Source organism: Oncorhynchus kisutch, unplaced genomic scaffold, assembly GCF_002021735.2.
Source record: "Oncorhynchus kisutch isolate 150728-3 unplaced genomic scaffold, Okis_V2 scaffold963, whole genome shotgun sequence".
NCBI lineage: Eukaryota > Metazoa > Chordata > Actinopteri > Salmoniformes > Salmonidae > Oncorhynchus > Oncorhynchus kisutch.
In genome coordinates this window covers 40,083-67,963 of record NW_022262908.1, presented here as the reverse complement: position 1 = coordinate 67,963, position 27,881 = coordinate 40,083, and the positions used below count along the sequence as shown (strand labels likewise).

General features: G+C 43.7%; 2 protein-coding genes across 2 annotated transcripts in view; both read right to left on the bottom strand.

The window, feature by feature from the left end:
- Window positions 1-6,460, bottom strand: part of LOC116363893 (regulator of G-protein signaling 12) — a 41,731-nt gene extending 35,271 nt beyond the window's left edge. Inside the window, exons 1-5 of the mRNA XM_031817242.1 lie at window positions 5,928-6,460; window positions 3,569-5,182; window positions 3,085-3,314; window positions 2,508-2,705; window positions 841-1,080 (exon numbers count right to left, since the gene is read on the bottom strand). Coding sequence (XP_031673102.1) covers window positions 841-1,080; window positions 2,508-2,705; window positions 3,085-3,314; window positions 3,569-4,262 — 1,362 coding nt within the window. The 5' untranslated portion in view covers window positions 4,263-5,182; window positions 5,928-6,460. The remainder of the gene's footprint in view (window positions 1-840; window positions 1,081-2,507; window positions 2,706-3,084; window positions 3,315-3,568; window positions 5,183-5,927) is intronic.
- Window positions 6,461-16,934: 10,474 nt separating this feature from the next.
- Window positions 16,935-27,881, bottom strand: part of LOC116363895 (huntingtin-like) — a gene marked incomplete at its 5' end in the record, with an annotated part of 50,560 nt that continues 39,613 nt past the window's right edge. Inside the window, 5 exons of the mRNA XM_031817244.1 lie at window positions 16,935-17,205; window positions 17,806-17,966; window positions 18,445-18,607; window positions 21,531-21,753; window positions 25,160-25,373. Coding sequence (XP_031673104.1) covers window positions 16,992-17,205; window positions 17,806-17,966; window positions 18,445-18,607; window positions 21,531-21,753; window positions 25,160-25,373 — 975 coding nt within the window. The remainder of the gene's footprint in view (window positions 17,206-17,805; window positions 17,967-18,444; window positions 18,608-21,530; window positions 21,754-25,159; window positions 25,374-27,881) is intronic.

Below are 27,881 nucleotides of genomic sequence, written 5' to 3'. Positions count from 1 at the left end.
TTCCAGTAAGTCCTCTTTATCTACTGGGAACATTCCAGGACCAGTAAGACCTCTTTATCTACAGGGAACATTCCAGAACCAGTAAGTCCTCTTTATCTACTGGGAACATTCCAGGACCAGTAAGACCATTTGTCGATACTGATAGGATCAGCTTTCTCCATTTAAATCTTACCTTAACATTATAATTATTTCACAATACTGACGACGGATCAGCTCTTAGAGAGATATTATCACCAACGGCTGCAAATATTGGAGGTGTCTCATTCTAATGCTTACCCAATAAAAATGCATTAAATCACAGATTTGGCACATCATTGCACAGATGTTAGGCTACACATTATGAAATATATTGAGACAAATTACAGACAGTAGCCTACAAGCAGCACAATAAAAGGTAATAGATTGAACGTCAAATGTATTTCAATGACTGTAATAGTCCTGAAGCCTAGTGTGTTTATATTTTAATACAGTCATCTGGGTTTTCATTTGAAGCATATTTTCACGTCGTTTGTTTGTATCAATTGCAAAAAATCTAGAGTAAAATCTACGAACGTTCTAACGACGAACTTAGCCTTAAGACGCTTTTTGGAAACATCTCGGGAGATTTAATAACGAAGCTCCTACGAACGTTCTAACGACGAACTTAGCCTTAAGACGCTTTTGGGAAACACTGGGCCCAGGACTCTAGGACACCACCCCCCCCACCCAAAAAATATTTTAAATAACTTCTAGTTTGTAAATGTTAAAATCTGTTTTTAATATGGATGTTATTATTAACTGGAGGTCATTGAAACAGTTCGTTTATTTTTTTTCATTCTTTGACCTTTTGTCCAACCCTACCTGGTGATGACAGAGTTCCGGGTCGACTATGAACACGTGACAGGAAGTCCTCAGCCCGCCCTCTTCCTCCCGGTTACCATTGCCATAGTGACCGACGTCGTCATGGGTGGCCTGCATGGTGACCAGTCCGAAGAAGCGTCGGTCGTCGGGGCAACAGGCGCTGAAGGCTAGCTTTTCGGCGGGGTAGGTAGCAAGGACCTGTCTCCTGTCACTGCACAGCCGCACACAATCGTGCATCACCTGGGAAGAACATTATAAAACAAAAGATTACAATCCCTTCTGTTTTAGAAACACACCGTCCTCTATTCCAAGAAGAAGAACACGTTATTGTCCTTCTTTCCCGAAGGAAACAGAGTGTCTGTTTTTGCAACAACGACCCGAGACCCACCCACAGGTTAGAGCACAATTTAGTGATATGACATCTAAACATCTCAATGAACCAACCCAAACCAAGCCAACCAACCAACCATTCAATCAATGAACCAACCCAAACCAACCAACCATTCAATCAATGAACCAACCCAAACCAACCAACCATTCAATCAATGAACCAACCCAAACCAACCAACCAACCATTCAATCAATGAACCAACCCAAACCAACCAACCAACCATTCAATCAATGAACCAACCCAAACCAACCAACCAACTAACCAACCATTCAATCAATGAACCAATACAAACCAACCAACTAACCAATCAACCAACCATTCAATACATGAACCAACCCAAACCAACCAACCATTCAATCAATGAACCAATACAAACCAACCAACCAACCATTCAATCAATGAACCAATACAAACCAACCAACCAACCAACCATTCAATCAATGAACCAACCAAACCAACCAACCATTCAATCAATAAAGCAACCCACCAATCAACTAACCATTCAATCAATGAACCAACCCAAACCAACCAACCATTCAATCAATGAACCAACCCAAACCAACCAACCATTCAATCAATGAACCAACCCAAACCAACCAACCAACCATTCAATCAATGAACCAACCCAAACCAACCAACCAACCATTCAATCAATGAACCAACCCAAACCAACCAACCAACTAACCAACCATTCAATCAATGAACCAATACAAACCAACCAACTAACCAATCAACCAACCATTCAATACATGAACCAACCCAAACCAACCAACCATTCAATCAATGAACCAATACAAACCAACCAACCAACCATTCAATCAATGAACCAATACAAACCAACCAACCAACCAACCATTCAATCAATGAACCAACCAAACCAACCAACCATTCAATCAATAAAGCAACCCACCAATCAACTAACCATTCAATCAATGAACCAACTCAAACCAACCAACCATTCAATCAATAAACCAATAAACTAACCAACCAACCATTCAATAAACCAACCAACCCACTAACCAGCTAATCAATCAACTAACCAACCAACCATTCAATAAACCAACTAACCCACCAACCATTCAATAAACCAACCAACCCACTAACCAGCTAATCAATCAACTAACCAACCAACCATTCAATAAACCAACCAACCCACTAACCAGCTAAGCAATAAACTAACCCACCAACCATTCAATAAACCAACTAACCCACCAACCATTCAATAAACCAACCAACCCACTAACCAACCATTCAATCAATCCAAAGCGCCCTGTACCTTCATGAGGACCAGGGAGTGTATCTTCTGTTCAGCTCGGAGTCGTCTCATGCTTCCTCTGATGGCCTGCAGACTGTCACTCTCCAGACTAGCGCCTGTAGAGGCCAGCTCTATGGAGCCCAGGTACCCTACCATCATACCCACGTTCAGGATCCCCTCGCTGGGCTCCAGGGAGAAGTCCTCCCCTTCCACCTCCACCTGGAAGGAGGAGAGACAACATATAGTGTAAAAATATTACTACAACATTCACTGATGTAAAACCTAGCTGATAATGTAGCTGTGTGGGTATCATACCTAGATAATATTGTAGTTGTGTGGGTATCAAACCTAGCTGATAATGTAGTTGTGTGGGTATCATACCTAGCTGATAATGTAGTTGTGTGGGTATCATACCTAGCTGATAATGTAGTTGCGTGGGTATCAAACCTAGCTGATAATGTAGCTGTGTGGTTATTAAACCTAGCTGATAATGTAGCTGTGTGGGGCTCTGGTCAACAGTAATGCACTATACAGGGAACATAGTGCCTTTTGGGACACACACACACACACACACACACACACACACACACACACACACCTGGATCTCTGCCTCCTGCAGATGGAACCCGTCCAGGAACACTGCGTCGTCGGCCATTAGAACCCTGTCCATCTCCTCCTCAGAGAGCAGGTTGGGGTTGCTATGGGAACGGCCTCTCCCCTTATGGTACGGGGGGAACTCTGGCTCTGACAGGGGCCTCGCAGGCTTGGCCGACGCAGACGAGGAAGAGGAGGCACGGGGAGGAGGAGGAGGAGGAGCGATGACCCTGTCTTTAGGATTAGGTTTAGGGTCAAGGTAAGGTTTAGGTTCAGGTTTATTTGGGCATGGTGGTACATTATGCAGAAACACACATAAAGGGACAGTTTACCAGACACAGATTAAGCCTAGTTAGTCCTGGACTAAAAAGCATTTTCAATTGAGGATCTCCATCAAACTAAGTCTGGGGAAACCAGACCAAAAATGTGATGTCGTACAGTATATTATTTTTAAAAATCATGCTATATTAAAACAGGTTGATGTCTACCTTTCTCTGAGCTGCTGGAGGAGTGTGAAGAGTTGTCAAAGATCATGTTGAATATTCCTCCAGACTGCATCTCCGCCACCACCCTCTCTGCCCTGTTAATACCCAGGGTCTTAGAGTCCAGCTTGGGCTTGAACCAGCCACCACCCCCTCCTCCGCTGGCGCTGTTACCACGGGAACCCGGCTTCACGTTTTTGTTGTTTCCTCCTCCGCTGCTGCTGTTATGGAAACCACACAACTCCTCGTCGCTGGAGCACGAGTCCGCGGCGGCTGCCGCTCCTCCGGCTGGACTTCCTGAATTGTTTCCGTGGCGACGGTTGCGGTTGGTACCGCCGTGTCCGTGACGACGGCCTCCCCGGTCTCCCTCGGCGACGACTAATAGCAGAACCCCCGTGCATCGGCCAATCAGCTTGACGACGTCCTCGTGCGAAGCCTTGGAGACGTTTATGTCGTTCACGGACAGGATGTGGTCACCGGAGCGGAGACCCACGTAGTCCGCCGGACTTCCTTTTAGAATGCAGTTGAGGACACAGGGGCCCTGGCCAGAGAGGGTGAACCCATACCCTGCCCTCCCGCGGGCCACCTCCACCCCCCGGATACGCCCACCCTGGTGGGGGTGAGGAGGCGAGGGTAAGGCTGTGAGACCCCCGTGTCCTCCATGACGTCTCTTGGACGAGGTGTCCGTCTGTCTGAACATTGCTTTGACTCTTGTTGTTCTGTTATTCAATGTAATTTATCCAACCCTTATGTTACCAGGTAAGTTGCCTGATGTTATTTATCCAACCCTTATGTTACCAGGTAAGTTGCCTGAAGTTATTGATCCAACCCTTATGTTACCAGGTAAGTTGACTGAAGTTATTTATCCAACCCTTATGTTACCAAGTAAGTTGACTGAAGTTATTTATCCAACCCTTGTGTTACCAGGTAAGTTGACTGAAGTTATTTATCCAACCATTATGCTACCAGGTATGTTGACTGAGAACATATTGTTATTTGGGCCTAGAACAACAACCAGGGAAGAGGAGAGAGGTTGAAAAGACTCATGTGAGTTTCTCAATTCCATTCAATGACCTTTACTGGCATGGTAAGTCAATGAGATGTATTGTGAAAGAGAACTGTTCGTTTCTTTTGATGAGGCTTAATCTCTCTCCTCTCCTCCCTTCTTCTTCTCTCTCGTTTCACTGCCAAGGGCTGTCTGTCTCTCTCCTCTCCTCCCTTCTTCTTCTTCTCTCTCTCGTTTCACTGTCAAGGGCTGTCTGTCTCTCTCCTCTCCTCCCTTCTTCTTCTTCTCTCTCTCGTTTCACTGTCAAGGGCTGTCTGTCTCTCTCCTCTCCTCCCTTCTTCTTCTTCTCTCTCTCGTTTCACTGCCAAGGGCTGTCTGTCTCTCTCCTCTCCTCCCTTCTTCTTCTTCTCTCTCTCGTTTCACTGTCAAGGGCTGTCTGTCTCCCTCTAAGGCTTTTCCTCTCTCTCTCTCTCGTTCTAGTGTTGAGTGCTTTCTAAAAATGTGTCAGCAGGGTGAGAGCATGACGTCAGCCCCTCCACTCTAACGCCAGCCCTGCCATGCTGGTGTCACTCTCTGTGGATGATGTGACTTGTCACAGGTCAGGCAGGGGTCACCTACGGAGAGACAGGAGGGACAAACAGCACCATTGTGAGTGATGGTAGCCAATACAACACACAGACGACAGGAGACAATATAACAACAATCAAAGTCACATGTCTGAAAGGAACATATCTGAGTCAGCACAGCACCATTGGGGTTGGTAGCTTCCCAAACCTCTCCTTGAGTACCACCAGCTGTTTTTTATTTAATTATTCAGTTAAGAACAAATTCTTATTTTCAATGACAGCCTAGGAACAGTGGGTTAACTGCCTGTTCAGGGGCAGAACAACAGATTTGTACCTTGTCAGCTCGGGGGTTTGAACTTGCAACCTTCCGGTTACTAGTCCAACGCTCTAACCACTAGGCTACCCTGTCGCCCCTTTACCAATGAAGGTCTTGGTGCTTAGTTGACCAGTAGAATAACACTGGAATACATCAAATACGTTTGAATGGTTGGGGGTACTCAACGAGACGTTTGGGAAGCACTGTCTTATAGCCATGCATACACTCCTTCAAGAAGTCATATAAAAGGAAAAAATAACTATGAGATAAATAAACACCAAAGTCAATTTTTTAAACGCAATGCCATGTAGAATGCCAAGGAAGGAATACTGAGTTCTACCAACACTCCTTGGTGAACGAATGTCCCTCAACCACTGACACAAAACCACACCTGCCCGTGGGTGGGGTTAGAAGACGCATTGCATTGTCCAATGGGAAGGAAGATTTCAAAACCGAGGGCGGTAACTCACGACTCACCTTTCCAACAGGTGTTGAAGACAGGGGGTCATACAGTTGCGTGGCAACAAGAGAGCCTCCTCTCCTCACCCTCTAGCTATGTTTGCTAACTGCTGATAAACCTACAAGTGAACTAAACTTAGTCAAAGAGAGAACTAGCGAAGCTTAGCAGCTTGTTTTGCATGAGAGGACGAGAATAGAGAGCTGACTTAGTTAACGTTAGCTGGCTACAAGTAGCTAGCTAGGTAGCCATAGCAAGCGTATCTAACAAACTAAGACGAAAACGAAAAAATGACAAGTTGTTAATTGTATCACTAGCATTCCACTGTCGTCATTTAGGCTTCAGTCTTTGTGTTTATAATGAATATAAAGATAGTTTACAAACTTTGTAATTATTGTCCGTAAATTGCTGGTCAAAAAAAATCATCTATATATACAACCTAGAAAGTGCATCCACCCGTGCTTAACGACTGTCCCGCCTCCGTTTTCCGAAAATCGTGTAATATCAACGAGTCACCATGCCAACGATAGTGTACACGAAACTTTTCTGTCCTGTCATTGGTTTACATGGCTGTCAATCATAGAAACAGTTCGCTGAAATATACAACAAAAAAAAAAAACGATGTCTAAAAATGATTAAAGTTTGATTGAGAATCGACTAGCAACAAAAGTAAAGTACAGGTGGCCGAACAAAATGTTAACAAGAAAATGACATTCACCCCGCAAAGGATAGATCTTTCACACACAATTATTATAGTAAAAAAAAATACACAAGACCCGTGGCATTCATCGGAATGTGTTTGCAGACGATACAGAGGAAGAAAAGCTATATATATTGTTTTCAAAAGGCGATTAAGAACAACCGCTGGCTAAAAGTGTACCGGTGTCGCTGCAGTTGTCATGGTTAGCTACCAGTTCAGCCTAGTTTATTAGCTAGCCACAGATGGCTAATTCTGCTAATCTATGTTTCTTACTGTTCACATCTAGTAATATATATATATATAATATAGCCAATTAACTAACTAAATATAATAGCTATAATTGTTAACTTAAACGTTTTGTTTTTCTCTGTTCAATATCCTCAATCCACCACCTGGCCAATCCATTTGTTAAGACATATTGTGAAAAACTTCCAACCATTTGGAGAAGTTTACCGTGGCTATGTAACTAGCTAGCTATCTCGTTTTCTTCTTCTTTTTTTAAAGTGTTTAAAATGGCTTACAGTTCATAAAATGCGGAAACGGAACCGGTTCTGTTCAGTCTGATCCCCTGGTTAGGTTAGCGGTAAGCACTGTAAACAAAGGAAAGACCACTCACTACCAGCTGCTGAAGAAAGACTTAAAAGGAGGTGTGTGTGTTTGGGGAGGAGAAGAGGGGGGGGTACTGGTCTGGAGTATTGGGAGCAACTGGTAGTTACCGATGAAGAGATAATTGAACCTGACAGTAATACTGATGATGGAGATAATATAACCTGACAGTAATACTGATGAGATAATATAACCTGACAGTAATACTGATGATGGAGATATAACCTGACAGTAATACTGATGAGATAATATAACCTGACAGTAATACTGATGAGATAATATAACCTGACAGTAATACTGATGGAGATAATATAACCTGCCAGTAATACTGATGGAGATAATATAACCTGACAGTAATACTGATGAGATAATATAACCTGACAGTAATACTGATGAGATAATATAACCTGACAGTAATACTGATGAGATAATATAACCTGACAGTAATACTGATGATGGAGATAATATAACCTGACAGTAATACTGATGAGATAATATAACCTGACAGTAATACTGATGGAGATAATATAACCTGACAGTAATACTGATGAGATAATATAACCTGACAGTAATACTGATGAGATAATATAACCTGACAGTAATACTGATGATGGAGATAATATAACCTGACAGTAATACTGATGAGATAATATAACCTGACAGTAATACTGATGAGATAATATAACCTGACAGTAATACTGATGAGATAATATAACCTGACAGTAATACTGATGAGATAATATAACCTGACAGTAATACTGATGAGATAATATAACCTGACAGTAATACTGATGGAGATAATATAACCTGACAGTAATACTGATGAGATAATATAACCTGACAGTAATACTGATGAGATAATATAACCTGACAGTAATACTGATGAGATAATATAACCTGACAGTAATACTGATGATGGAGATAATATAACCTGACAGTAATACTGATGAGATAATATAACCTGACAGTAATACTGATGGAGATAATATAACCTGACAGTAATACTGATGAGATAATATAACCTGACAGTAATACTGATGAGATAATATAACCTGACAGTAATACTGATGATGGAGATAATATAACCTGACAGTAATACTGATGAGATAATATAACCTGACAGTAATACTGATGAGATAATATAACCTGACAGTAATACTGATGATGGAGATAATATAACCTGACAGTAATACTGATGAGATAATATAACCTGACAGTAATACTGATGAGATAATATAACCTGACAGTAATACTGATGAGATAATATAACCTGACAGTAATACTGATGAGATAATATAACCTGACAGTAATACTGATGAGATAATATAACCTGACAGTAATACTGCTGGAGATAATATAACCTGACAGTAATACTGATGATGGAGATAATATAACCTGACAGTAATACTGATGAGATAATATAACCTGACAGTAATACTGATGAGATAATATAACCTGACAGTAATACTGATGAGATAATATAACCTGACAGTAATACTGATGATGGAGATAATATAACCTGACATTAATACTTGATATGACAACTGGTGGTTACTGATGATTGAACTGATAAAACAGTAACACAGATATCTAACACCTTGTGTTCTAATTTATATATTGTGTTTTATAACTTATAATCGATGTCAACTACCTCCTTTTTCTGAGGTAAAAACATCCCCATAAATGTCCATGCATCTCTTATAAATCCGTAGACAGTCCGTGTCGATCTCCCATATATAGCCGCCTGATAGCCACTCTGGGAATAGCCTACTGTACCACAGCCTCTTCCAGCCGATCCCAGACACCCAATCAGCACGGAGGTCATGGGAAGTATCTTGTCTGAGGATTTGAATTACGTCCGCCCAGCTGAAGGAACAGTCTGGTGAAGTTCCATGTGGACATTGTGTATGTCTAACCAACTCCTCAGAGAGAGGTAGAGAGGGGGAGAGGGACGGGGAGAGAGTAACATCCTCTCTAGTCTATCTCTGTAACATCCTCACTAGTCTATCTGGGGTCTGGATCTGGGGTCTGGACCTGGTGTCTGGACTGGGGGTCTAGACCTGGGATCTGGGGTCTGGACCTGGGATCTGGGTTCTGGACCTGGTGTCTGGGGTCTGGACCTGGGATCTGGACCTGGTGTTTGGACCTGGGGTCTGGGTTCTGGACCTGGGATCTGGAGTCTGGACCTGGGACCTGGATCTGGGTTCTGTGCGACAAAACTGCACATTTCAAAGTGGCTTTTTAATTGTCCCCCAGCACAAAGTGCACCTATGTAATGATCATGCAGTTTAATCAGCTTCTTGATATGCCACAGCTGTCCGGTGGATGGATTATCTTGGGGCAAAAGGAGAAATGCTCTCTACCAGGGATAGAAAAACACATTTGTGCACAAAATTACAGAGAAATACGCTTTTTTTTTCACATTATTATTATTATATTATATTATTTTATTTCACTTTACATGTTGCATTGACATGTTCAGTGTAGATAAATATTGATTATATATATATATTAACACAGAGATAATCCTACAAATGTCCAGCTGAACAGTAGTCTACTGTACATGCCATATGCCCCCCTAATCCCTGTGTAGTGCACTGCTTTTGACCAGGGCCCAGTGTACTACATAGGGAATAGGGCTCTGGTCTAAAGTAGTGTACTATATAGGGAATAGGGTTCCATAGGGCTCTGGTCTAAAGTAGTTCACTATATAGGGAATAGGGTTCCATAGGGCTCTGGTCTAAAGTAGTTCACTATATAGGGAATAGGGTTCCATAGGGCTCTGGTCTAAAGTAGTTCACTATATAGGGAATAGGGTTCTGGTCTAAAGTAGTGTACTACATAGGGAATAGGGCTCTGGTCTAAAGTAGTGTACTACATAGGGAATAGGGCTCTGGTCTAAAGTAGTGTACTACATAGGGAATAGGGGGCCATTTAGGGATGCACACAATGTGAGCCACATGGCTAGTGGTTAAATCTGGGATTAATACTATTTTTAACTATTAAAATGTTCCCCTGGTGTGTGTAGACTACACAGGACTGAGATGACATCACAGCCACCTTGGTTGACAGTCTGTGACGGCAGCCGTGTCTGGGCAGGTCTAAATTGGTGTCTTCATTCCGTTTCGCCCAAACAGCACGCTAATCCCTATGTAGCGCACTGATTTTGACCAGGATCCATAGGGAATAGGGTGTAATTTAGGACGTGCAGCCTTAAAATCAGAGAAACAGATATATACACTACAGTAGACTACTTACTGTACATGATCAAATATTGCAGGTCGGAAAATCATTAAAAATCTCTCTCTGTTCATGTTGTTCTCTTCCCACCCAACACAGTGAGAGAGAGGATTAAACACCCCCCCCCCCCCCCCCTAAACATTGGACTAAACGCCTCCACAACCACCTTATCCTGCCTGATATTTTTGCTTGAAGTTAACAGTATGGCATGGAAGCTAATGTATTATCTAAACAGTAGTGGAATTAATATATTTTTTAAAGACAAGACATTCATTTACAATGGAAACACACAAAACAGACATGCAATTTTATTTTACATTTTTAAATACTTTTATTAATTTCTACATCATATCATCTCCGGTAATTGATCAAGTTAAAATATTGCCTTTTTAAATTCAATATTTGAATGAACAGTATAATATTCCTTGCAGACAAGAGAGAGAAAGAGAAGTGTGACAGAACAGAACACAACCAGGTTGTGTAGCAACAGAGGCTTCCAGAATGGAGGGAACGGAACTCTCACCAACAGAATTCTAATTCTCTCCATAGAACGAAGAGTTCTGATTCTATCATAGCCTCCCGATGATCAGTGAAAACCTCCTGGGGAAGAAGAATCTCACATCACATGTGCTTCTGTTCAGACCATGTAGGACAAGGCTGGCCAACCCTGGTCCCCTGTTCCAGCCCAGCACACTAACACACCTGCTTTTATGTTTAATCACAATCATTAAGACCTTGGTTAGCTGAATGATGTGTGTTAAAAGCCTGCGCACACACACACTGCAGCCCTTCTAGACCAGGGTTAGCGACCACTGAAGACACCCAAAGACACTGAACTTAGGTCAGTTTAGCTTTTAACCTAAAAATAGATTTTAAAAAGTCTCTCAAAGAGAGCTGTGCTAAACATCAGTCGACCTCTGGGTCCATATCTTACCTAGAGACAGACTGAATGAGTTTTATCTGGGTCCATATCTTAACTAGAGACAGACTGAATGAGTTGTATCTGGGTCTATATCTTAAACAACTAGAGACAGACTGAATGAGTTGTATCTGGGTCTATATCTTAACAACTAGAGGCAGACTGAATGAGTTGTATCTGGGTCTATATCTTAAACAACTAGAGACAGACTGAATGAGTTGTATCTGGGTCCATATCTTAACAACTAGAGACAGACTGAATGAGTTGTATCTGGGTCTATATCTTAAACAACTAGAGACAGACTGAATGAGTTGTATCTGGGTCTATATCTTAAACAACTAGAGACAGACTGAATGAGTTGTATCTGGGTCCATATCTTAACAACTAGAGACAGACTGAATGAGTTGTATCTGGGTCTATATCTTAAACAACTAGAGACAGACTGAATGAGTTGTATCTGGGTCCATATCTTAACAACTAGAGACAGACTGAATGAGTTGTATCTGGGTCTATATCTTAAACAACTAGAGACAGACTGAATGAGTTGTATCTGGGTCTATATCTTAAACAACTAGAGACAGACTGAATGAGTTGTATCTGGGTCCATATCTTAACAACTAGAGACAGACTGAATGAGTTGTATCTGGGTCTATATCTTAAACAACTAGAGACAGACTGAATGAGTTGTATCTGGGTCCATATCTTAACAACTAGAGACAGACTGAATGAGTTGTATCTGGGTCTATATCTTAACAACTAGAGACAGACTGAATGAGTTGTATCTGGGTCTATATCTTAACAACTAGAGACAGACTGAATGAGTTGTATCTGGGTCTATATCTTAAACAACTAGAGACAGACTGAATGAGTTTTGAGAGAACATTACTCAGTGTCGAGGTGCTGACTAACAGAGAATAAACAGCTCACCCAGAGAACATGACTTATTATAAACCCCCTAGTCATTCAGGGTCTGAAGAGGGAACCGTGATGCCCAAATGTTGGTGTTTTACCCAATACATGACTGGGGGGTGGGGTGGGGGGGTATATAGAGAACGGGACTAACTGGCTGACTATGGACACATATAAATCCTAATCTGTACAGACCCGGACCCAAAACCGTGGTGTCTGATGGTATGGATTGACCTCCTGGTGGAATTTCCATCACAAGTATTTGATAGGGTGCGTCCCAAAACGGGAGTAGGGGGTAGGATGTAATTTGGGACGCCCCCGTAACCTTAGAAACAGCAACAAGTGGCTTAATCCCGATGTATTAGGTGAATTCTACACGGACTGAACTGGACTACAGTCACATCTGATACATCACAACAATGCCGTCCCAAATGTCTCCCTGTTCCCTTGATAGTGCACTACTTTGGACTGTGGGCCGTTCTGGCTGGGATAAGGATGGCTAACTCTACTGATGACCAAGGGCCCGGTCTTTCTGAGTGTATCCTGCAATAGCACCCTATTCCCTATGCAGTGCACTACGACCCTATGGACCCCTGTCAAAAGAAGTGCACTACGACCCTATGGCCCCCTGTCAAAAGAAGTGCACTACGACCCTATGGCCCCCTGTCAAAAGAAGTGCACTACGACCCTATGGCCCCCTGTCAAAAGAAGTGCACTACGACCCTATGGACCCCTGTCAAAAGAAGTGCACTACGACCCTATGGACCCCTGTCAAAAGAAGTGCACTACGACCCTATGGACCCCTGTCAAAAGAAGTGCACTACATAGGGAATAGGGAACCATTTTAAAGCTCTGATTAAAACAGCCACAACTGAAGGACTAAGTCCCCAACCTGTTGATGTGTCAAAGATTGCCATTGGTCGCTATGGTTACAAGGTTCCCCTTTGGATGGTCTGTGTTGCTCCTCATCCTCTATCGTCGGGCCCCCGGGCGACAGTTACCATAGAAACGCGTCCTCTATCGTCGGGCCCCCGGGCGACAGTTACCATAGAAACACGTCCTCTATCGTCGGGCCCCCGGGCGACAGTTACCATAGAAATACATCGAAACGAAATCAACCAAATCGATCGAATCAACGATTTGACTGATCTAACTAACAGCTAGGAAAGAAGAGGCCATGCATCAGTTTAAACACACAGTAGGACATTATTGAGTCTGTCAGGGTCAGTGTATCAGACACAAGGTGAAGGAGGTCAGTGTATCAGACACAAGGTGAAGGAGGTCAGTGTATCAGACACAAGGTGAAGGAGGTCAGTGTATCAGACACAAGGTGAAGGAGGTCAGTGTATCAGACACAAGGTGAAGGAGGTCAGTGTATCAGAAACAAGGTGAAGGAGGTCAGTGTATCAGACACAAGGTGAAGAAGGTCAGTGTATCAGACACAAGGTGAAGGAGGTCAGTGTATCAGACACAAGGTGAAGGAGGTCAGTGTATCAGACACAAGGTGAAGGAGGTCAGTGTATCAGACACAAGGTGAAGGAGGTCAGTGTATCAGACACAAGGTGAAGGAGGTCAGTGTATCAGAAACAAGGTGAAGGAGGTCAGTGTATAAGACACAAGGTGAAGGAGGTCAGTGGACCAGAAACAAGGTGAAGGAGGTCAGTGTATCAGACACAAGGTGAAGGAGGTCAGTGTATCAGAAACAAGGTGAAGGAGGTCAGTGTATCAGAAACAAGGTGAAGGAGGTCAGTGGACCAGAAACAAGGTGAAGGAGGTCAGTGTATCAGTTTAAACACACAGTAGGACATTATTGAGTCTGTCAGGGTCAGTGTATCAGTTTAAACACACAGTAGGACATTATTGAGTCTGTCAGGGTCAGTGCCTTACGCTTCTGGCCAGCGGACGTTTCAACAGCAGCGCAATGTGTGTGTGTGTGTGTGTGCAAGACACTGAGACACAGTAAAAAAAACAACCACCCGTCAATCATCTCAATGTCCCATTACAGTTTCTTCATCGCTCATCATCCTCATGTCTCTTTTACAGTAGTTCTCATTCATTCACCATCCTCATGTCTCTTTTACAGTAGTTCTCATTCATTCATCATCCTCATGTCTCTTTTACAGTAGTTCTCATTCATTCATCATCCTCATGTCTCTTTTACAGTAGTTCTCATTCATCAATCATCCTCATGTCTCTTTTACAGTAGTTCTCATTCATTCATCATCCTCATGTCTCTTTTACAGTAGTTCTCATTCATTCATCATCCTCATGTCTCTTTTACAGTAGTTCTCATTCATTCATCATCCTCATGTCTCTTTTACAGTAGGTCTCATTCATTCATCATCCTCATGTCTCTTTTACAGTAGTTCTCATTCATCATCCTCATGTCTCTTTTACAGTAGTTCTCATTCATTCATCATCCTCATGTCTCTTTTACAGTAGTTCTCATTCATTCATCATCCTCATGTCTCTTTTACAGTAGTTCTCATTCATTCATCATCCTCGTGTCTATTTTACAGTAGTTCTCATTCATTCATCATCCTCGTGTCTCTTTTACAGTAGTTCTCATTCATTCATCATCCTCATGTCTCTTTTACAGTAGTTCTCACCCTATTCCCTATGTAGTACACTACTTTAGGCCAGAGCCCTATGGCACCCTATTCCCTATATAGTGCACTACTTTAGACCAGAGCCCTATGGCACCCTATTCCCTATATAGTGCACTACTTTAGACCAGAGCCCTATACCCTATATAGTGCACTACTTTAGACAAGGACCCTATGGCACCCTATTCCCTATATAGTGCACTACTTTAGACCAGAGCCCTATGGCACCCTATTCCCTATATAGTGCACTACTTTAGACCAGAGCCCTATGGCACCCTATTCCCTATATATAGTGCACTACTTTAGACCAGAGCCCTATGGAACCCTATTCCCTATATAGTGCACTACTTTAGACCAGAGCCCTATGGCACCCTATTCCCTATATAGTGCACTACTTTAGACCAGAGCCCTATGGCACCCTATTCCCTATATATAGTGCACTACGTAGGGAATAGAGTATCATTTGGGATGTATAAAGACCTATCAATCAAAGCATCAGCTGTAATCAGTCAGTTTAAATCATTACTTTGCCGTTTGTAATAAAACAACAACAACTGAAAAATAGAAGTATGGATCTTTTAAACATCAGGAAATACTTTAGATTTGTTTATCGTATCTTGATTTCACATCACAAACCAATGAAGTACTTCACAGGAAAATATACAATTCCAGGGTTTTCCCCCTCTTTTTGGGGATTGAATATTATTTATCTTAGTTCGTCATCAAGGTGCTGGAAGTCCCTCATGGTGGGTGTGTGTTGTTGTCCGTCTTAATGAATGTTCCCGGGGGGAAACGAGGATGCAGGGGGAACCAAAATAATCTTAAATGAGCCAATTATTTCTTTCTTTCAATTATTTCTCTAGAAGGGAGAGGGGTCAAGTACGAGCCTGTCGCTAGCTAGCAGTGTCCTAACACTGTAAAATGGCTCTCTCCTGTATGTCTGGTACAGTAAGACACTCCTTCCTCTGTCAGCTCTCTCCTGTATGTCTGGTACAGTAAGACACTCCTTCCTCTGTCAGCTCTCTCCTGTATGTCTGGTACAGCAAGACACTCCTTCCTCTGTCAGCTCTCTCCTGTATGTCTGGTACAGTAAGACACTCCTTCCTCTGTCAGCTCTCTCCTGTATGTCTGGTACAGTAAGACACTCCTTCCTCTGTCAGCTCTCTCCTGTATGTCTGGTACAGTAAGACACTCCTTCCTCTGTCAGCTCTCTCCTGTATGTCTGGTACAGTAAGACACTCCTTCCTCTGTCAGCTCTCTCCTGTATGTCTGGTACAGTAAGACACTCCTTCCTCTGTCAGCTCTCTCCTGTATGTCTGGTACAGTAAGACACTCCTTCCTCTGTCAGCTCTCTCCTGTATGTCTGGTACAGTAAGACACTCCTTCCTCTGTCAGCTCTCTCCTGTATGTCTGGTACAGTAAGACACTCCTTCCTCTGTCAGCTCTCTCCTGTATGTCTGGTACAGTAAGACACTCCTTCCTCTGTCAGCTCTCTCCTGTATGTCTGGTACAGTAAGACACTCCTTCCTCTGTCAGCTCTCTCCTGTATGTCTGGTACAGTAAGACACTCCTTCCTCTGTCAGCTCTCTCCTGTATGTCTGGTACAGTAAGACACTCATCTGTCATGTCTCTTTCCTTTTGGCTCTTCAACAATGTCAGATCAGCAGCTGAGAGGGAAAGGAGATGAGGTCATCTGATTTGGACGAAGAAAGACTAGTTGTGTGTCCGTCCGTTTAATTGTTTGGTGTCTCTCTCCCTCTGTCACCGTCTCTCCTTCCCCCCCACCCCCCCTTCCTCTCTCTGATGTCTGGTGACAGGAGCTACATCTCTCTCCCTCCCTCGGCCCCCCCCCCCCTCTCTCTGTGATGTCTGGTGATAGGAGCTACATCTCTCTCCCTCCCTCAGTCCCTCTCTCCCGTCTCTCTCTCTGCCCCCCCTCCCCCCTCTCTCTCTCAGAGTGAAGTGTCTTGGTGGATACTATGTCCTTCTCTGGCCCCCCCCCTCTCTCTCAGAGTGATGTGTCTTGGTGGATACTATGTCCCTCTCTGCCCCCCCCCCCCCCCCCCTCTGTGTGATGTCTGGTGATAAGGGCTACATCTCTCTCTCAGAGTGATGTGTCTTGGTGGATACTCTGCAGACAGTCCAGTAGCTGCTGATAGGTGTTGCCAGGCGAGGCCACGGTCTGGAAGACAGACTGGAAGGCTCTGCGGTCCAACTCTTCATCCAGCTGGTGTCTGTAGAAGTCCAGGGCTACCAGACAGAACAGGCTGATGTCCACCACCTCACTCTTACCCATACGGCTGATGACATGGGGCAGGCTGGGGGGGGGTTAAGGAGAGATGGAGGACAATATGACTTCTACTTCTCTAACACACTCACACACACACACACACACACACACACACACACACACACACACACACACAGACACACAAAGACACAGACACACACAGAGACACACAAAGACACAGACACACACAGAGACACACAAAGACACAGACACACACACACACACCATACGGCTGATGACATGGGGCAGGCTGGGGGGGGGTTAAGGAGCGATGGAGGACAATATGACTTCTACTTCTCTACCACACACACACACACAGAGACACAGACTACACACACACACCATACGGCTGGAGGACAATATGACTTCTACTTCTCTACCACACACACACACACACACAGACACACAAAGACACAGACACAGACTGCACACACACAAAGACACACACACACAGAGACACACAGAGACACAGACTGCACACACACACACACACACAGAGACACACAAAGATACAGACACACACACACACACACACACACACACACAAAGACACAGACTGCACACACGCACAAAGACAAAGACACAGACACACTACACCCCCACCCGTCCCCCTCTCTAGTAAGGATACAGGGCAGAGACCCACTGGGAGGTGGAGGCAGAGATGAAGAAGCAAGACAGACTCCACATGGCCATGGCAACTGGGGTTCTCTGGGTGAAGTTAGACAGAGACAGTAACACCCAGTCTGTCACCATACTGGACTGGCCTGTAGCATGGAGGGTCTGGAACACCTGAGGGAGGAGAGGGAGGAGGGAGGGGAGAGAGGGGGAGGAGAGGGAGGGAGGAGGGGAGAGAGAGGGAGAAGAGGGGGGAGAGAGAGGGAGGAGAGGGGGGAGAGGGGGGAGAGAGATGGAGGAGAGGGGGGAGAGAGAGGGGAAGGGGAGAGGGAGGGAGAAAGGGGAGGAGAGTGGGAGGAGAGGGGGAGGGTGAGAGAGGAGAGGGGGAGGAGAGAGAGAGGGAGGGAGGAGAGAGGGAGGGAGGAGGGGAGAGAGAGGGAGAAGAGGGAGGAGAGGGAGAAGAGGGGGAGAGGGAGGGAGAAGAGGGGGGAGAGAGAGGGAGGGGGAGGAGGAGAGGGGGAGAGGGAGGGGAGAGGGAGGAGAGGGGGAGGGAGGAGAGGGAGAGGGAAAGAGAGGGATGGGGGGGTAGCGAAAGAGAGAGTGAGTTGTCTGTCACATACCCACCTTTACTGTCCACCATTCTCACACTGACCTTGTAGACCACAGTAGCCATGAACTGTGGGTAAGGCTGCTGATTGGACAGGAACTCTCCGATAACCTTGTTCATGACGTCCTGCGGAGGGAAGAAGTCGTCCAGGAACTGAGGAAGAATCCTGGCCACCACCCGTGCCTCGCTGGGTAAACCCTTACGGACCCTGGCACAACAATGTAGGAAATATCAGGGATAATGGACATGGAGAACCAGACATCAGGAAACAACTGTGAGACTGGCTACATTGTTAGAAAATAGACAACCCCCCAAAAAGACTGGGTCCATTGTTAGGAAATAGACAACCCCCCAAAAAGACTGGCTACATTGTTAGAAAATAGACAACCCCCCAAAAAGACTGGCTACATTGTTAGAAAATAGACAACCCCCCCCCCCAAAAGACTGGCTACATTGTTAGAAAATAGACAACCCCAAACATAAAGATATAAAACTGTATTTTTTTTGTGAAGAATCAACAACAAGTGGGACACAATCATGAAGTGGAACGACATTTATTGGATATTTCAAACTTTTTTAACAAATCAAAAACTGAAAAATTGGGCGTGCAAAACTATTCAGCCCCCTTAAGTTAATACTTTGTAGCGCCACCTTTTGCTGCGATTACAGCTGTAAGTCGCTTGGGGTATGTCTCTATCAGTTTTGCACATCGAGAGACTTAAATTTTTTCCCATTCCTCCTTGCAAAACAGCTCGAGCTCAGTGAGGTTGGATGGAGAGCATTTGTGAACAGCAGTTTTCAGTTCTTTCCACAGATTCTCGATTGGATTCAGGTCTGGACTTTGACTTGGCCATTCTAACACCTGGATATGTTTATTTTTGAACCATTCCATTGTAGATTTTGCTTTATGTTTTGGATCATTGTCTTGTTGGAAGACAAATCTCCGTCCCAGTCTCAGGTCTTTTGCAGACTCCATCAGGTTTTCTTCCAGAATGGTCCTGTATTTGGCTCCATCCATCTTCCCATCAATTTTAACCATCTTCCCTGTCCCTGGTGAAGAAAAGCAGGCCCAAACCATGATGCTGCCACCACCATGTTTGACAGTGGGGATGGTGTGTTCAGGGTGATGAGCTGTGTTGCTTTTACGCCAAACATAACATTTTGCATTGTTGCCAAAAAGTTCAATTTTGGTTTCATCTGACCAGAGCACCTTCTTCCACATGTTTGGTGTGTCTCCAAGGTGGCTTGTGGCAAACTTTAAACAACACTTTTTATGGATATCTTTAAGAAATGGCTTTCTTCTTGCCACTCTTCCATAAAGGCCAGATTTGTGCAATATACAACTGATTATTGTCCTATGGACAGAGTCTCCCACCTCAGCTGTAGATCTCTGCAGTTCATCCAGAGTGATCATGGGTCTCTTGGCTGCATCTCTGATCAGTCTTCTCCTTGTATGAGCTGAAAGTTTAGAGGGACGGCCAGGTCTTGGTAGATTTGCAGTGGTCTGATACTCCTTCCATTTCAATATTATCGCTTGCACAGTGCTCCTTGGGATGTTTAAAGCTTGGGAAATCTTTTTGTATCCAAATCCGGCTTTAAACGTCTTCAGAACAGTATCTCGGACCTGCCTGGTGTGTTCCTTGTTCTTCATGATGCTCTCTGCGCTTTTAAAGGACCTCTGAGACTATCACAGTGCAGGTGCATTTATACGGAGACTTGATTACACACAGGTGGATTGTATTTATCATCATTAGTCATTTAGGTCAACATTGGATCATTCAGAGATCCTCACTGAACTTCTGGAGAGAGTTTGCTGCACTGAAAGGAAAGGGGCTGAATCATTTTGCACGCCCAATTTTTCAGTTTTTGATTTGTTAAAAAAGTTTGAAATATCCAATAAATGTCGTTCCACTTCATGATTGTGTCCCACTTGTTGTTGATTCTTCACAAAAAAATACAGTTTTATATCTTTATGTTTGAAGCCTGAAATGTGGCAAAAGGTCGCAAAGTTCAAGGGGGCCGAATACTTTCGCAAGGCACTGTATATAACAGTCTGTTGCTATGGTTAATATGAGAAACCATCAAACCAGATATATAACAGTCTGTTGCTATGGTAAACCATCAAACCAGATATATAACAGTCTGTTGCTATGGTAAACCATCAAACCAGATATATAACAGTCTGTTGCTATGGTAAACCATCAAACCAGATATATAACAGTCTGTTGCTATGGTAAACCATCAAACCAGATATATAACAGTCTGTTGCTATGGTAAACCATCAAACCAGATATATAACAGTCTGTTGCTATGGTAAACCATCAAACCAGATATATAACAGTCTGTTGCTATGGTAAACCATCAAACCAGATATATAACAGTCTGTTGCTATGGTAAACCATCAAACCAGATATATAACAGTCTGTTGCTATGGTAAACCATCAAACCAGATATATAACAGTCTGTTGCTATGGTAAACCATCAAACCAGATATATAACAGTCTGTTGCTATGGTAAACCATCAAACCAGATATATAACAGTCTGATAGGGTTGTGTGTCTGATAGGGTTGTGTGTCTGATAGAGTTGTGTGTCTGATAGGGTTGTGTGTCTGATAGAGTTGTGTGTCTGATAGAGTTGTGTGTCTGATAGGGTTGTGTGTCTGATAGGGTTGTGTGTCTGATAGAGTTGTGTGTCTGATAGAGTTGTGTGTCTGATAGAGTTGTGTGTCTGATAGAGTTGTGTGTCTGATAGGGTTGTGTGTCTGATAAGGGTTGTGTGTCTGACAGGGTTGTGTGTCTGACAGGGTTGTGTGTCTGATAAGGGTTGTGTGTCTGATAGAGTTGTGTGTCTGATAGAGTTGTGTGTCTGATAGGGTTGTGTGTCTGATAGGGTTGTGTGTCTGATAGGGTTGTGTGTCTGATAGGGTTGTGTGTCTGATAGAGTTGTGTGTCTGATAGAGTTGTGTGTCTGATAGAGTTGTGTGTCTGACAGAGTTGTGTGTCTGACAGAGTTGTGTGTCTGACAGAGTTGTGTGTCTGATAAGGGTTGTGTGTCTGATAGAGTTGTGTGTCTGACAGGGTTGTGTGTAGACTGTGTTTATGTCCAGACGTGTTGTCGTCATAACCCTACCTGTCGAAGAGCACAGAGACCCTCTCCATGGCAACGATGACAGACTCGCTGTCGGGGGCCTGAGGGTCGACAGCGCCGGCCGGGCGACCAGGGCTGGCCTTCTCCTTGCCTGAGGAGAAAGCAACAGGACCCGAGGTAACCTCTGACCCCTGACCTCTAACCTCTGACCCCATCACCTCTGACCCCAATGTTGACTCTGCTGTCGACGCTGAGGTACGCACCGCTGAGAGGATGAGAGGGTGATTTGTCGTGATTATTAAATTATTAAAACGATTGTTTAGTTATTTTTATTCATAGACAAAGCTGGTTTTGGGGGGTAGCCTGGGTATCAGTCTGTCTGGCTAACATTCCACACCTTATACTCTGTCATTGCAAATGTGGAATGTTCGCTAAACAGACTGGTACCGAGGCCAGTTCGTGAGGGAGGAGTTTGTACGATTGGGGTTAGTTAATTGGTCATAAGAGGGAATCTTGTTTTCCTTTCCTGGGAAGAAAGAGGATTCTTAGAATTGTTAACATTAGCTATTTACTTTATTATGCTAGCGATAGCTATAGCCCCTACATTGTTATGTTAGCGATAGCCCCTACATTGGTATGCTAGCGATAGCTATAGCCCCTACATTGGTATGTTAGTGATAGCTATAGCCCCTACATTGTTATGTTAGTGATAGCTATAGCCTCTACATTGTTATGTTAGCGATAGCTATAGCCTCTACATTGTTATGTTAGTGATAGCTATAGCCCCTACATTGTTATGTTAGCGATAGCTATAGCCTCTACATTGTTATGTTAGCGATAGCTATAGCCTCTACATTGTTATGTTAGTGATAGCTATAGCCCCTACATTGTTATGTTAGTGATAGCTATAGCCCCTACATTGTTATGTTAGCGATAGCTATAGCCTCTACATTGTTATGTTAGCGATAGCTATAGCCTCTACATTGTTATGTTAGTGATAGCTATAGCCCCTACATTGTTATGTTAGTGATAGCTATAGCCCCTACATTGGTATGTTAGCGATAGCTATAGCCCCTACATTGTTATGTTAGCGATAGCTATAGCCTCTACATTGTTATGTTAGCGATAGCTATAGCCCCTACATTGTTATGTTAGCGATAGCTATAGCCTCTACATTGTTATGTTAGCGATAGCTATAGCCCCTACATTGGTATGTTAGCGATAGCTATAGCCTCTACATTGTTATGTTAGCGATAGCCTCTACATTGTTATGTTAGCGATAGCTATAGCCCCTACATTGTTATGTTAGCGATAGCTATAGCCTCTACATTGTTATGTTAGCGATAGCTATAGCCCCTACATTGTTATGTTAGTGATAGCTATAGCCCCTACATTGTTATGTTAGTGATAGCTATAGCCCCTACATTGTTATGTTAGCGATAGCTATAGCCCCTACATTGTTATGTTAGTGATAGCTATAGCCTCTACATTGTTATGTTAGTGATAGCTATAGCCCCTACATTGTTATGTTAGTGATAGCTATAGCCCCTACATTGTTATGTTAGCGATAGCTATAGCCCCTACATTGTTATGTTAGTGATAGCTATAGCCCCTACATTGTTATGTTAGCGATAGCTATAGCCCCTACATTGTTATGTTAGTGATAGCTATAGCCCCTACATTGTTATGTTAGCGATAGCTATAGCCCCTACATTGGTATGTTAGCGATAGCTATAGCCTCTACATTGTTATGTTAGCGATAGCCTCTACATTGTTATGTTAGTGATAGCTATAGCCCCTACATTGTTATGTTAGTGATAGCTATAGCCCCTACATTGGTATGTTAGCGATAGCTATAGCCCCTACATTGTTATGTTAGCGATAGCTATAGCCTCTACATTGTTATGTTAGCGATAGCTATAGCCCCTACATTGTTATGTTAGCGATAGCTATAGCCTCTACATTGTTATGTTAGCGATAGCTATAGCCCCTACATTGGTATGTTAGCGATAGCTATAGCCTCTACATTGTTATGTTAGCGATAGCCTCTACATTGTTATGTTAGCGATAGCTATAGCCCCTACATTGTTATGTTAGCGATAGCTATAGCCTCTACATTGTTATGTTAGCGATAGCTATAGCCCCTACATTGTTATGTTAGCGATAGCTATAGCCTCTACATTGTTATGTTAGCGATAGCTATAGCCTCTACATTGTTATGTTAGCGATAGCTATAGCCTCTACATTGTTATGTTAGCGATAGCTATAGCCTCTACATTGTTATGTTAGCGATAGCTATAGCCTCTACATTGTTATGTTAGTGATAGCTATAGCCTCACATTGTTATGTTAGTGATAGCTATAGCCTCTACATTGTTATGTTAGCGATAGCTATCGCCCCTACATTGTTATGTTAGCGATAGCTATAGCCTCTACATTGTTATGTCAGAATAGCTATAGCCTCTACATTGTTATGTTAGCTATTGCCTCTACATTGTTATGTTAGTGATAGCTATAGCATCTACATTGTTATGTTAGCGATAACTATAGCATCTACATTGTTATGTTAGCGACAGCTTTAGCCTCTACATTGTTATAATGGCTAATAGTTAGTTGTCTTGGAACTACATACTAGGTAGATGTTACCTGTGTACATGCAGGGCTAAGCTAGCTAGCGTTAGTTAGATGATACTAGGTATAGGTAGATGTTACCTGTGTACATGCAGGGCTAAGCTAGCTAGCGTTAGTTAGTTAGATGATACTAGGTATAGGTAGATGTTACCTGTGTACATGCATGGCTAAGCTAGCTAGCGATAGTTAGATGATACTAGGTATAGATAGATGTTACCTGTGTACATGCAGGGCTAAGCTAGCTAGCGTTAGTTAGATGATACTAGGTATAGGTAGATGTTACCTGTGTACATGCAGCGCTAAGCTAGCTAGCGTTAGTTAGTTAGATGATACTAGGTATAGGTAGATGTTACCTGTGTACATGCAGGGCTAAGCTAGCTAGTGTTAGTTAGATGATACTAGGTACAGGTAGATGTTACCTGTGTACATGCAGGGCTAAGCTAGTTAGCGTTAGTTAGTTAGATGATACTAGGTATAGGTAGATGTTACCTGTGTAGATGCAGGGCTAAGCTAGCTAGCGTTAGTTAGATGATACTAGGTATAGGTAGATGTTACCTGTGTACATGCAGGGCTAAGCTAGCTAGCGTTAGTTAGATGATACTAGGTATAGGTAGATGTTACCTGTGTACATGCAGGGCTAAGCTAGCTAGCATTAGTTAGTTAGATGATACTAGGTATAGGTAGATGTTACCTGTGTACATGCAGGGCTAAGCTAGCTAGCTAGCGTTAGTTAGATGATACTAGGTATAGGTAGATGTTACCTGTGTACATGCAGGGCTAAGCTAGCTAGCTAGCGTTAGTTAGATGATACTAGGTATAGGTAGATGTTACCTGTGTACATGCAGGGCTAAGCTAGCTAGCTAGCGTTAGTTAGATGATACTAGGTACAGGTAGATGTTACCTGTGTACATGCAGGGCTAAGCTAGCTAGCTAGCGTTAGTTAGATGATACTAGGTACAGGTAGATGTTACCTGTGTACATGCAGGGCTAAGCTAGCTAGCTAGCGTTAGTTAGATGATACTAGGTATAGGTAGATGTTACCTGTGTACATGCAGGTGAGCATGAGTCCCAGTGCAGACATGGCTCTGTGAGGGCTTGGCATGTTAACCCTGTCGACACTCAGTTTAACCAGTGCCTCTCCGTCCATACGAGACAGCTGCTCCGACAGCAGGAGGCGCTCCAACCCACGCAACACACAGTGGTAGATCACTGAGGGGGTGGAGTCTTCACTGGCTGATACCATCACACCACACATCTAGAGAGGTGGAGGGGGGCGGAGCCAGAGAGAGGTGGAGGGGGGGGGGGCGGAGCCAGAGAGGTGGAGGGGGAGAGAGATGGAGGGGAGAGAGATGGAGGGGGGGCGGAGCCAGAGAGAGGTGGAGAGGGGGGGCGGAGTCAGAGAGAGAGGTGGAGGGGGGCGGAGGGAGAGAGAGGCGGAGCCGGAGAGAGAGGTGGAGGGGGGAGGGAGAGAGAGGTGGATTAGTACTACAGTACTAACCTGTATAACCCCAGCAGTACTACAGTACTAACCTGTATAACCCCAGCAGTACTAACCTGTATAACCCAGCAGTACTAACCTGTATAACCCAGCAGTACTACAGTACTAACCTGTATAACCCCAGCAGTACTAACCTGTATAACCCAGCAGTACTACAGTACTAACCTGTATAACCCCAGCAGTACTACAGTACTAACCTGTATAACCCCAGCAGTACTAACCTGTATAACCCCAGCAGTACTACAGTACTAACCTGTATAACCCCAGCAGTAATACAGTACTAACCTGTATAACCCCAGCAGTACTACAGTACTAACCTGTATAACCCCAGCAGTACTACAGTACTAACCTGTATAACCCCAGCAGTACTAACCTGTATAACCCCAGCAGTACTACAGTACTAACCTGTATAACCCAGCAGTACTACAGTACTAACCTGTATAACCCCAGCAGTACTACAGTACTAACCTGTATAACCCCAGCAGTCCTAACCTGTATAACCCCAGCAGTACTACAGTACTAACCTGTATAACCCCCAGCAGTACTACAGTACTAACCTGCCTAACCCCAGCAGTACTACAGTCCTAACCTGTATAACCCCAGCAGTACTGCAGTACTAACCTGTATAACCCCAGCAGTACTAACCTGTATAACCCCAGCAGTACTAACCTGTATAACCCCAGCAGTACTACAGTACTAACCTGTATAACCCCAGCAGTACTAACCTGTATAACCCCAGCAGTACTAACCTGTATAACCCCAGCAGTACTAACCTGTATAACCCCAGCAGTCCTAACCTGTATAACCCCAGCAGTCCTAACCTGTATAACCCCAGCAGTACTAACCTGTATAACCCAGCAGTACTAACCTGTATAACCCAGCAGTACTAACCTGTATAACCCCAGCAGTACTACAGTACTAACCTGTATAACCCAGCAGTACTAACCTGTATAACCCCAGCAGTACTACATTACTAACCTGTATAACCCAGCAGTACTACAGTACTAACCTGTATAACCCAGCAGTACTACAGTACTAACCTGTATAACCCCAGCAGTACTAACCTGTATAACCCCAGCAGTACTACAGTACTAACCTGTATAACCCCAGCAGTACTACAGTACTAACCTGTATAACCCCAGCAGTACTACAGTACTAACCTGTATAACCCAGCAGTACTAACCTGTATAACCCCAGCAGTACTACATTACTAACCTGTATAACCCAGCAGTACTAACCTGTATAACCCCAGCAGTACTAACCTGTATAACCCCCAGCAGTACTACAGTACTAACCTGTATAACCCCAGCAGTACTACAGTACTAACCTGTATAACCCCAGCAGTACTAACCTGTATAACCCCAGCAGTACTAACCTGTATAACCCCAGCAGTACTAACCTGTATAACCCAGCAGTACTACAGTACTAACCTGTATAACCCCAGCAGTACTAACCTGTATAACCTAGCATTACTACAGTACTAACCTGTATAACCCCAGCAGTACTACAGTACTAACCTGTATAACCCAGCAGTACTACAGTACTAACCTGTATAACCCCAGCAGTACTAACCTGTATAACCCCAGCAGTACTACATTACTAACCTGTATAACCCAGCAGTACTACAGTACTAACCTGTATAACCCCAGCAGTACTACAGTACTAACCTGTATAACCCCAGCAGTACTAACCTGTATAACCCCAGCAGTACTACAGTACTAACCTGTATAACCCCAGCAGTACTAACCTGTATAACCCCAGCAGTACTAACCTGTATAACCCCACAGTACTAACCTGGTATAACCCAGCAGTACTTACAGTACAACCTGTATAACCCCAGCAGTACTACAGTACTAACCTGTATAACCCAGCAGTACTACAGTACTAACCTGTATAACCCCAGCAGTACTACCCTGTATAACCCCAGCAGTACTAACCTGTATAACCCCAGCAGTACTAACCTGTATAACCCCAGCAGTACTAACCTGTATAACCCAGCCAGTACTAACCTGTATAACCCCAGCAGTACTACAGTACTAACCTGTATAACCCCAGCAGTACTACATTACTAACCTGTATAACCCAGCAGTACTACAGTACTAACCTGTATAACCCAGCAGTACTACAGTACTAACCTGTTACCCCAGCAGTACTAAACCTGTATAACCAGCAGTACTACAGTACTAACCTGTATAACCCAGCAGTACTAACCTGTATAACCCAGCAGTACTAACCTGTATAACCCCAGCAGTACTAACCTGTATA